This window comes from Vicugna pacos, chromosome 15 (genome assembly GCF_048564905.1).
Source record: "Vicugna pacos chromosome 15, VicPac4, whole genome shotgun sequence".
NCBI classification, from domain to species: domain Eukaryota; kingdom Metazoa; phylum Chordata; class Mammalia; order Artiodactyla; family Camelidae; genus Vicugna; species Vicugna pacos.
Genome location: NC_133001.1, coordinates 13,771,048 through 13,783,176, shown reverse-complemented (window position 1 = coordinate 13,783,176; position 12,129 = coordinate 13,771,048). Strand labels below are relative to the sequence as shown.

The following is a 12,129-nucleotide window of genomic DNA, read 5'->3' as shown; positions in this document are numbered from 1 at the left end:
AATGGGCTCCAGGCTAGTCAGAGGTGTAGATGTGGAAATAGAGTAATTGCTAACTTTTTGTTATCGTTACCTTGCATTTTAAAAAAATTTCTATTATGGAAACTTTTTAATACATACAAAAGCAGCAGAATAGTGTAAAGAACCTTTATGTACTCATCACCCCCTGACCAATCCCGTTTCATCTATTCCCACCCACACCCTCTCCTGCATTATTTTGAAGCAAATCTCAGACATCACATAATTAACCATAAATGTATCAGTATATATATCTAACAAGTAAGGACTCTTAAAAAAGTCCCCCAAATTCCATTATCATATCTAAAAAATTAAAAATTCTTTAATCAAACTTCTAGTCAGAGTTCAAATTTCCAATCGCTTCATAAAGTTATAACTTTTAAAAGGTTTATTTAATAGAATTAGGCTCTATAATGGGTCCCCACCGATATTGATATGTCCATATGTCCCTCTTCCTGTCACCTCTGCCCTATTCAGTACTTTTTAATTGAAATGAATTTGTTGAGTGCAGCGGGCCTTTTGGCCTGGAGAGTCTCCCCCAGTCTAGGTCTTGCTGATTACAGCTCTCCAGTTGTATTGTGCATCTTGTATTGTGTTTCAGCTCTCCTTTGAATTTCTTATCAATTGGTTGTTGGAACTACAGGCTGGTTCAGATTTAGGTTCAGTGTTTTTGCAAGACAACTTCCCAAGTAGTGGTGTATTCCAGCAGGAGGCTCTTCATGTCTGACTGTCTCTCTTTTTGTTGTGACAAGAGGTGTTGACTCTCAATACCTAGATCCTTTGATACATTAGGGTTTATCAAATGGTGATAGTTTGATTCCACCATTCCTGAAACTGCACTGAAACAAAGAAAACGCCCTTCATTTACTATTTGCTTACCCAATGGTTGAGTTCAGACAGAAAAACAGGATAAATGCTTGATTCTTTTTCTTTATTTACTGGTTTTTGAAATACTGGGTTGACTTCCTCGCATCCTCCAAACAGGAACATTATTACATTTCTTTTTGGTAACACTGTTAATTCGTGGTTTTAAATATATGCGATGTGTTTTAATCCATTGGAGTTTTTATCTTTATTGATGCTGAGATCATTCCATCTTTGACCAGTGGGAGGCTTCTCAAGTTGGTTCTCGAGTCCTTTTGGGATGACCCAAGTCATCTTTGAAAGCATCCTTACTCTCTACTATGACAAGATCTTCCAGGCTCATCTCATCTATTTCCTGGAGCCAACAATTTCTCCAAGGACTACTGACTCCTTTTAGTGGGAAATGGTATCTTGAGATCTATTAATTATGTATTCATTTTATGATGTTTTGACATCTTGGGGAGCCTTGCTGACTGGGAGGAGACTGCTTCTCCTGGGGCTGGCTAATTCCTAAAGTAACAACTCACCTGCAGAACTACCTTTCACATGCAGACCAACCAGCCCTGAGCCCATACCCTCAGCCACCTTCTATATCTAACTCACATACCAAACCAGTATTTCCCCTGCCCTAAATCAACCCGGGGCCAAGTATCAGACAACTCAAGACCACCCCTTAGCCAAGAGCCCACCAACATTATTCAGACTATCCAGTCCTAAGCTGTTTCTGCCTTTTCCTACAGAAAACACAGTAAAGGCTCTGGACCGTGCTCTCTCCTCACTCGTGATGCCTTTTGACCAAACCTGGTGCTTCCGCACGTGGCCCAGCATGGTGTGGTATGCCCCTGCTCTTGGAAAATGTGAGTAATCAATTCTTCTTTCAGTGGCATTACCTCTCTGTGTTATCACTCAGTCACCTCCGTAAATTAATATTCTAGGGGTCTGTTTTAACACGTGAGACCACAGTCTGGAGGCTTGGAATGCTCATTGGTTCAGGGTTGGCCATTATTTCCAGGTCTTTGCCAAGGACAGAGCTAAGAAATACATTCTGAATTCATCAGGATAGTTCCCATTCAAAATCGGAACCATATGGGTTTTACTAGACCTCTGCTGTCCTACACTTTCCTCCGTTACTCTGCGAGTGGAGAATTACAGTGTCATGTGTTGTATTGCTTTATCAAACCACAGCACACACACGACAATCTCAGAATAACAATTCTGCCTGCGAAAATAGGAATACATAGCTTAATACTTTGATTTTGGCACTTTTCTGTCCTCAGGGTATATCCAACTAGGGATGTGCACTGAATTTACCAGTTTACAGCCACTTAGTAGAGTTCCTTCTTTGGGTAGTCATCCTCAAAATGGATTTATTTTATTTTTTACTTTTGAAGATGACTTTAACATTTTTGAATGTTATTTTACAATTATGTAAATTATTTACATGGCTCTAAAGTCAAATTTGCAAATAAAGTTATGGGCTGAGACACCTGGCTTTTCTCCCTGTCTTCCTCCTCCCCTGCGACTCTGTGCCCTCTGACCCCATAGGTAGCCATTATTTAATGTTATTGGTTATTCTTCCATTATTTGGTTTTTAAATACAAGTGTATGTATTTAATATTTTATATATTGAATATGATTGCACACTCTTTACACCTTTCTCTATATTGCTTTTCTCACTTCACGCTACACGCTGGGGGTCACTCCGCAGGAGCATTTGGAGATCTTTATTTCTCTCATGTAGAAAACTGCCAACTGTGATTGAGTGCTTGGTTTACCATACACCAGGCACCGTGCTAAGTGGCTTGCACAGATTATCCCATGTAATCCTCAGAACAACCCAGTGAGGTTGGCACTATTACAATCACCATTTTATGAACAAGCAATTAAAGGTTAAGTAATTTGTCCATCATCACCCAGTTGAAAAGCAGTGAATAATCTTTTAAGATAGAAAGAGGTAGAAAAAAATTTTTACTGAAGGCTAGTTGATTTACAATATTGTATTAGTTTCTAGTGTACAGCATAGTGATTCAGTTATATATATATTCTTTCATATTCTTTTTCACTACAGGTTATTACAAGATATGGATAAATTTCATGTCTACATTACATATGTATTTCTTTCTCTCTGGTTGGACATAGAGATAGAGAAGCCATTTACACCAGTGAATTAGTAAACATTGGTGCCCCAGAAAACTTAGAAGCCCTGAACAGTGTATAAACAAGGACTCACAGAGAAGTTTCCATGGATGCAGAGGGCTTATCAAGTAGGCAGAGAATTTACACAGACCCATAAAATAACTTGAAAACCATTTTTAAAAGTTATTCTAGCATGTGGGGAAAAAAAATCACCGTGTAGATTAATTATGTATACAGATGACTAGGTAACTTGGAATCAGTGAGAAATCAAAGTAGACACAAGTCATCTTGGGATGGTCAGTTCTTTGGACACAGAACCAGAAACATGTCTGTAGACATACGCCATCTGTTTCTCCATCTTGTTGTTGTTCTTTTTGTTTGTTCTCTCACAACAGAGTCTATCTGCCATTGGCTGCCCCTGGCCGCTACCCCAGGGCAGGTGGCCAGGCTGTAGAGAAAGGGGACTGGATGGCTGGTGAGCTGGGAAGACACCCCAAAGAGTACCTGTCGCAGGCTTTATATTCTAGTTATTTGTATCTGTATTTTCACCTTTTTAAAAGATTGTTAGCAAATTTAGGCAGGCCCTCCTACATGCATTCCTGTAAACCTTTCCTCATCTCAGCGTAGCTAATGGACCAGGAGGGCACTTGACCAAAGGGAGCCAATCATACTCTTCTGTCGGAATTTGCAGTTAGGACCAGAGACGCAGAGTGGCCTCTGCTGGACACTCCTGATTCCTGCCCCCACCGCCACGACTCAGTAACAGACCAGCAACTGAGCAGTTCCTCTCCTTTCTTCTTTTACCTCCTACCCAGTTTCCTCCTGATCAGTAGATTTACTGCAGATCATGCTTTTTTTACTTCTAAAATAGACCTCAGGTTTGGCTTGATATCTCCATCCCACAGCTGGCATCTGTGTGGTCTCTGGATGCCTGCAGCAAGTTCCAAATTAATGCCTCTTTTTCTAGAGTGATCTTAAGATGTGAATTGGAGTAAGACTCATCCCTGATTAAAATGCTCCAGGAGTTCACCCACTCCTAAACCAATCACTATGGTGGTGGTGATGGTGATGGTGGTGAGAACAGAAATGTGTTGATCCACCTATAGATGAATAAGAATATCGAGATGTTTGCTGGGCTTATAAGCAAGAAGCTTTGTCCTCCTTCTATTGAAGCAGATAAATGAGAACTGCTCCTTCCCTTGAGCCATACGCTGTGAAGGTGTGTGATTTGGGACTGCTGCAAACCATTTTGCTACCATGCAAGGGGAAAGCCTGCTGTATCAGTCGAGATTCCAACAGGAAACAGAAGGCACACTCAAATAGGGCAGTTTGAGGAACAATTAGTTTTGACAAAGGTAGGAGCAAGGTGCAGGGAAAACTCAGAACAGTGAATTATCTCGGGGCCCTTTACCACTCTAGACCCACAGAGGGTGGTTAATTGGAATGCAGGGACAGCGAGTGCTGGATGGAGGACATCCCTCCTCACTGGGGAAGGATGAAGGCAGTCTGTGGTGTGCCCCAAGAAAGAGGTTTAATAAACACCCCAACCATCCTCTGAGTTCTTGCTGGTCCCAGATTGGCCAAACCCAGATGGAAGTCAGAGAGCAGAGGAGCCCATGAATGTAATCCAAGTCAGCCTCCAAGGGCACTGAGCAGCATGGAAAAGCTTCTGGAAGGCAAGTCCAGCACAGGGAAGATGCTTCTTGGATGTTTGGCAGATGAAGGCTGCACTTGCTTTTTCCAATATAATGGACTCTATCTTGTGGTCATACTTGAGAACTGCACCGCTGCCCAAGGGCAGCAGGACCACCACCCACTCTTCCCTAGCCCTTCCCACACCTCTAGTTCTCTTAAAAAAGAAAAGTATACAAAGATAAAGTCTACCCACGGACTCTCAGGAAGACCTCTTAAGCCCAGTTTCTCTCAAACCACGTATATTCTTTATTCTCCAAGTCTCTACACCCTCTTTTATCCATATTATCAGTTCTCTTTACTTTCTTCAACGCCACAATAGGCCAGGTGCTTTAAAAACATTTTCACATTCAGTCCTTGCAGTAACCCGGAGACTGACAGATGTTACTCTGGCCATTTCAACAAGTGAGGAAATCTTGGCAAATAGGCTCAAAGCATTTCAGTAACTTGCCCAAGGCCACGCGGCTAATTAGTTGGGCGTGGTGTGGGTTCTAGGATTTGAATTAGGGCGGTTAGATCCACAACACAGGCTTTTTCCAGCAAACCTCACTACCGCTTGGTTGACAGGAGGTTCATCTATTCAGGCTTTGAAGCTGGAAATTAGAGGGGTGCTGTTGGTTACTCTCTCCCCTTTACCGACAGGCAGAGATGGTTCACTGATGTCACCTCCTAAATGACACTGGAATTTGTCCCTTCTTCTTTGCCCACTGCCGTGATCTTACTTTGGCCCATCCTCATGTCTCAGGTGAAATACTGCATTAGCCTCCTAATAGGTTTCCAGTCTCTCCCCCACCCACTCCACTGAAGAGAGGTCCCCGTTTTCAAATCCAAATCTGAAAAGGCACAGCCCACCCAGAGGACATCTAGGCCACGTGGATCCAGAGCCTTAAAAATGTCTACTTCCTTTCAATCAGTAATTCTCCTACTTCTGTGAATCTATCTTCAAAAAACAATCCCATATACAGAAAAAGCTAAGTGTAGAGAGATGGTCAGGGCAGTATTACTGAGGTTGTAAATTCATCCCCTACAACTTTTTTAAAAATCCAGTATGGAGTAAATTATCTAAGTCAAGTTAATTTCAACTCCAAACCAAGAGGAAAGTCTGTCTCAGGCCATCCTTGGGAAGTCCTTGGAAGACCCTGCACTGAAGGGTCATCCCTTGTCACTGCCAGGGCCCTCCTTGTCTCGGTTTACCCGCTTCCCTCAGTTCTAATAGCCACTAGCTTATCTGCCACCCTTGGGACATGTGGCTATTTGGTGAGGTTGGGGTCCCTCACTGTTCCCTCTGAGGTCCAGCCACACGCAGTGTTGTCAGGGAGCAGGACAAAGGTCCTGGCTGCAGAGGCGCCTCGGCCCTTCCCCCAGCCAGAGGACTTCTTTCAGGCTGGGGAAACCCAGCAGCGTTTCTGCTCAGGTTTCCCTCAGAGCCATTTCCTGTCTCCTCTCCCCATTGCACACTCAGCCACCCAAGGGGGTTTCAACTTCTGAAAACAAAGCCAGGAAGGGAATGTTTTGTAGGCAACTTCTTTTTTCATCTTGCCACAAACCTCCTCTGAGAAACAGAGACACAGACAGATGGGACTGAAACTGACAGGAGAGTAAAAGTTGAAATGGAGATATAGAAAGTAGTTGAGCTACTATAGTGATGTCAACTGAAAAAAATGCCCAGCCTGAAAGTTGAGAATTATGTTTTATCGATGAAATTACTGAGGACTTAAGCCCAGGATACAGCTTCAGGGACTCTTCTGAAGAGCCCTTCCTCTGTTTTATGTCCAAAATCAACTTTTACCCCAAGTCAGCTTCTCCCTTAGAGAAAACTCTAAGGGAGGAGATTTTGCAAAAACAAAAACAAGTGAACAAAACCACCCAGGTAGACGTAACATAAAAGATTACTGCTAATTAAAGAAAACCAGACAGCTCAAGTTAATGAATTTAGTACCTTCCTGTGTACAGGAGATGCGAGTCTGGGCTTATTGAAATTACTCCTTTGACATGCACTGTAACTGTCCAGGGCCAGTATCTTGGTTTTCCTCCATCGTGTGTCCCCTCAGGGTAAATCTTATGGGGTTGATGAACTTGTCTAAGTATCCACTGTACTTCCTGTAAGCAGGAAGTTAGGTTAAATATTTCTGGAAAGAATACTTTTTAGGAGGCATGTGTTTGATAGTCCCATTATTACTGACTTTGACCCCTTGGTTATGATGGTGACTGCTTGATTTCTCCTTTATAAAAGCATAACTTTCTCCTTGTAATTAGCAAGTAGCCAGTGGGGTGAAGCTTAGAATCTGTGTGAATATCCTTTTCCCTGACAGTCTTTCTCCTAGTAGTTAAGCATCCATTAATAATCCTTGACTTGGTTAATTATGACATTGGGGTTGCAAATGGTAATGTCTAATCTTTCATTCCCTGTACATTTGTCATTCTGTAAAGGTGAAATTTTCTTTTTCTCCCTTTTTTCCTTATGATTTGCTTGAAAATTGTGATGGACTCATTTTTAAAATCATTATAATCAATTAACATTATCCTTTTGGATGTACAGATTGTCCCAAATTTGTCCAGTGAGAAACTCTCACGCTGACTCCTGTATCCATTTTTTAAGCTTTATTGAGATATAATTCATCTACCATATGTACCGATTTACAGTGTGTAATTCCATGGTTTTTAGTTTACTCAGAGTTGGGTAACTATCATCATCATCAGTTTAAAGACATTTTATCATCCCTCAAAGAAGCTGGTTACCCATTAGTGGTCACTCCCCACTATCACCCACTCCCCCAGCCCTAGGCAACTGTTAGTCTGCTCTCTGCCTCTATAGTCTTGTCTGTTCTGGATATGTCACATACATGGAATCATAATATGTGATCTTTTCTTTTCCTCGGCATTATATTTTCAAGGTTCATTTATGTTGTGTAGCATGCATCAGTATTTCATTCCTTTTTATTGCCTAGTAACATTCCATTTTATGGATATACCATATTTTATTTATCCATTCACCAGTTGATGGGCATTTGAGTTGTGCCCGCTTTTTGCCTATTATGAAAAATACTGCTGTGAATATTCATGTACAAGTGTTTGTGGGAACATGTGTTTTAATCTTTCTTGGGTATATACCTAGGAGTAGAATTGCTGAGTCATATGGTAAATCTATATTTAACCTTTTGAGGAGCTGCCAGACTGTTTTCCAAAGTGGCTGCACAATTTTACATTCCTACTAGCAATGTGTGAGGTCCAGTTTCTTTACATCCTTGCCAACACTTGTCATTACCCATCTGTTGTAGCCATTGTATCTCATTGTGGTTTTGACTTGCATTTCCCTGAGACTGATGATATCGAGTCCATTTTCCCCAGGTACCTTTGGTTCCTTTCAAGAATTCACATATTTTATTTCTAGAAAATTTCCTTGTGTTATAGCTTTGTTTTGTTGTTATATTTTTCTTCTTTGGGGGCTGTGGTGTTACAGAAATTGATGTGGTCTCCTTAGGCCACTGGAGGTTACAGTGTTGTCTAGTGACTGATCCTGACTATCAAGGGGATAGAGGCAGGAGGACTATGACTGGAACCCATGAGGTGTCTCCTGGGGCACCTCATCACTCCTGTGCGCAAGGATGCAAGTTAATGGAAAGGTACTGTGCTACCTCCAGGCAGATCCTCAAGAATGAAAGTTTGGTTAACCCCACCAGGAAAGACTGGCCTGCTTGAAGGTCATGGGAAACCTGGAATAGGTACTGAAAATGGGAAATCATAAATGCCAAGGAAGCCTCATTACCAGTTTCAAAAATGAGGATTTTAGCCTCTATTGATATTTCCTTTCTTATTGTATCATGTATAAACCTAGAGTTTCTAGCAATGTCCTTTTCTTTCATCTCCATCCTCTTCATAACAGTATTTAAAGTTTATCAGTGATAGTTAACTCTGAAATTTGGTCAAATTGCAATACTTGAGATAGGATGATGGTGAAACTTAGAGGAAGAATGGACCATCACCTACAGATTTGGACTTGGGGCCAGATACAATATCTGATGAGACTGAGCTGCCCTCCTTTGGGGAGGCATGAGTGCACTGTTGTTGTTGTAGGAAAGATGGTTGCATTGGGCAGCCTAAGAGATGGACTATAGTGCAGTTTCTTTTTACTCCCCAACATCTGAATATCTTCTAACTTGGAGGGAGCCTCCCTATTTTGAGTCTTGGAAGGAGGCTGGGCCCCTCCTCCCACAATAGAAGCCAACAGGTCTAGTAGAAGCCACAGTAGAATCCTTAAATCTCCTTGCCTGTTGATAGCTAGAACCCAGGCTCATGACCTAGAGCTGGACAAGCCAGTGGTCCTGCCCAAAACTTGAATCTTGAGTGAATAACTAACATCACAGAAGTGTTTAAAAATAATTCTTGGTGGCACTAAAAGTGCAGGCATACAACCTAACTGGAACAGCATAAATGTTAGAACAGCATGGCTTTGGCTGAGTCTCCTGCTGCTTGACCTTCCTGGGTTTCTACCATTTCCAGACTGGGTCCCCCTAGCTTTTCTAGTAAAAGGAGTAAAACCATACACAGCTCTAGGCTTACTTTGTTTAAACTGAGAGACGCCAGAGGAAAGAAAGAAACTCTCTCCCAGCCTCATTCTCTGCAATCCCAGACAAGTGTTGAAACCATCTCAGGTTGGCTTACATCTCTGAGGAGAGGAAGAGGAGACTACCGTTGGCCAGGCCTGGGCTCGATGCCTCCTCCTTCTCCATCCTTCCTGCCTTGGGAGGCCAGGGGAGTGTGATGCCCCTAAAGAATCATCTGATCCAGGGGGTTTCAGGCAATTCCTCAAAGGAAAGATTACTTGTCAGGCAAAAGCAAAAGATGCTCACCACACAAAATCACAGAATATCAGGGCTGAAAGGAACCTCAGGTGTCATCCATCCTGTGCCCTCTTACAGATGAGAAAACCGTACAGGGTAGAAAATTATCAATGCTACACAGAGTTCAAAGGAGGGAGAGTGTGCAGCTGGTTGAGGAGATCAGGGTGGGATTTGACCCAAGACCTGACATACAGCAGGTAGACTGGGCTGGTTTTTTGCTGTGATCAGTACTTTTCTGCTCATAGTCTTTTTATCTCAAATTCTACCTCCCATAACTTCGTTGGCTTTTAGAGGCCTTATTCATTTGGCCTTGTTATTTTTCAAGTTCCCTTCACTTGGATGTGGTGCCCTGGTTCTATGCTCGACCTGGTTACCTGTTTGGACTTGGTCTCATTCTCTGTCCAGCTGGTTGTCTAGACTGGGAAAGACCCAAGTCTCAGCCAGTGGAATTAGGTGACTCCCCGAGAGTTCTTCTGTGTGTCACAAATGCAAATACCTTCCAGCGTCAGGCAGGTAACAAATGTGTGAAGTGGCTGGCTGTTAACTTAATAAAGAAGTGGTGTTTGTGGGATTTAAATTCTTATTTAAAAAGCAGAAGCGAAAAAAATCGATGTGCTGCCCAAATAAACCCATCTGCTAGTTTCTGCTCTTGCTGTCAGTTTGTGACTCTTGGGTTAGACACAACCTCCAGCTATCACAACAGGTTCTGGAAAACCTTTATCTCCTAAACTGCCTGGGGCCCATGAACTCCACAGTAAAGAATTTGTACGCTGGAATTCAGGCTGCCCACAGCAGGCATTCAGACATTTTATAGACCTGTTTTATGAACTGGTGAAGCATTTAATGGAGGCCAGATTGCTGAAAGTGCCACAGGGCAAAAGCATCAGCATGCAGGAACAGCCACTCTTCTCCACCCCAGCCTGGTGGTAGTTCTACGCCCCAGGATTCCGCTGAGTAGTAGGACCTGTGTCATTAAGCTCTCAGGCCTCATGCTGGCGAGAGCAGAGGGGAGGAGGTTGTCGTGAAAGGGTATGTGCATCATGGTTTCCCACAGGTTGGATCCCACTTCCCCTCGGATTCTATTGCCGGTTTCCCATCAGACCAGGCTGCTCAGAGAGTCGCTAAGCAGCTCTCAGCTCATCTATCTACACCTCTCCCATCCTTTCCTAGCCCGCCTAAGTTCCGCCTGTCCCCTAAAGCTGTCTTCAACCCCTGGCCCGGGGAACCTTGCCCTCCTCTGGTGCTCCTGCCCGGTGGCACCTGTTCAGGCTTCTGTCACTCGCCTGGTTGTTTATATGCGAACGTAAACAGACGCACAAAGACTGTGGGTCCGCCTACTCGGCAGCTCCTCACCGGAAACATAGCCGTGCGCCCCGCGCAAATGAATGAATGCATGGTTTTCCAGAAGCCAGGGTAAGTCTACACACAAGGAGAAGGTGCCGCAGGGCACCCACCCCACCCCCCTCGCCGCCCAAGACTACAAGCCCTAGCATGACTCCGCGCGCCCAGAAAAAGCGAACGTGATCCGAGAGCGCGGAAAGCGAGGGAGGACAGCCTCCCAAAGAAGATCCGGCCCCCCATAGGCTAAGACGGTGCCAGGGGTGGGCTCTTCTTGCAGGAGCGGGTTGCGCATTGGTTGAGCTTCCATGCCGGGGGCTGGGATTGGTCATGCTGCTCTAAGGGCGCCCTCCGCGCGGAGGCGGAGTGGACCTGAAGGGCGTGGCCGGCGCTGGGTCCCGCCCCAGGCGTTCCGGACTCCCGCAGGAGGGCCGCTGTATCCACCTGGGACCCCCGCCGCGGGGCTGCCGCATGAGCCTGCTGGGGCCGTGGGCACCGCCGCAGGCCCGGTCCGAGAGTCCGAAGCGTTCGAGGTGCGGTAGGTAGCGGCCGGAGTGCAGGCATGGGGCTTGGGGGTCCGCGGCGCCGGCAGCTGCGGCCCGGCCCCTTCTACCCTGCGGTCTGCGGGGTCCAGCCGGGTGGGCCGCGGGGCCTAGTGTCCCTCTCCAGAAAGGGCACAAAGGCTTTGCGGGGACGAGGGCGCCTCGTGCGAGCGCCTCCATTTTGCAGGCAGAACGGCGGGTGCGGGTCGCGGCCGGGAGCCGAGGCGCGGAGGCGGCGTTGGAATAGCCAGAGCGCCGCGAGGCGGGGCTGAGGGAGCGCGCGTGGCCGCGCATCCTCTCTGCCGGGCAGCTGCGCCGCGGGTCTGCCGCCCCGCGGGGGGAACTCACTTTCCCTCGCTGCCTCGCCCCGGGCTTGTCCTGTTTACCCTGCGCGCTCGCCGGGAGGGAGGGGCCCGCGCTGCTCCCGGACCCGGGCTATCGCAGGACCCTCTCTCACCCGCTCAGGGTCATTCCAGCTGTTAAGACAGAGACAAATGATGCATTCTGGTCGTCTTGAATGCAGCAGTCCCCGCTGCCTGGGGGAAAAAACAATTTGTCTCACTTTTTACGCCTAGAATGGCCACCCTTTCCAACTGTCATCGGTAGAACAGTTCTCAGCCTAGGGGCACAAGTCCAAAACCTATTTCAGGCCTTTTATAATTATGAGATTGGGTTCGGTATATTGTTTGTAATAAAAATTA

General features: G+C 45.2%; 1 protein-coding gene across 7 annotated transcripts in view; it reads left to right on the top strand.

The window, feature by feature from the left end:
• The window catches only part of CEP68 (centrosomal protein 68), a 38,417-nt gene that overhangs the window by 2,633 nt on the left and 23,655 nt on the right, over positions 1–12,129 (top strand). For 2 of the 7 annotated variants that reach the window (XM_072937634.1, XM_072937629.1), the window contains exon 2: positions 1,620–1,736. In XM_072937634.1, the coding sequence (XP_072793735.1) occupies positions 1,716–1,736 (21 nt within the window). In that variant the 5' untranslated portion in view covers positions 1,620–1,715. Of the gene's footprint in view, positions 1–1,205; positions 1,286–1,619; positions 1,737–11,283; positions 11,425–12,129 lie in introns of those variants that run through there. The other 5 variants (XM_072937636.1, XM_072937632.1, XM_072937635.1 and 2 more) reach the window with 3 other exon arrangements.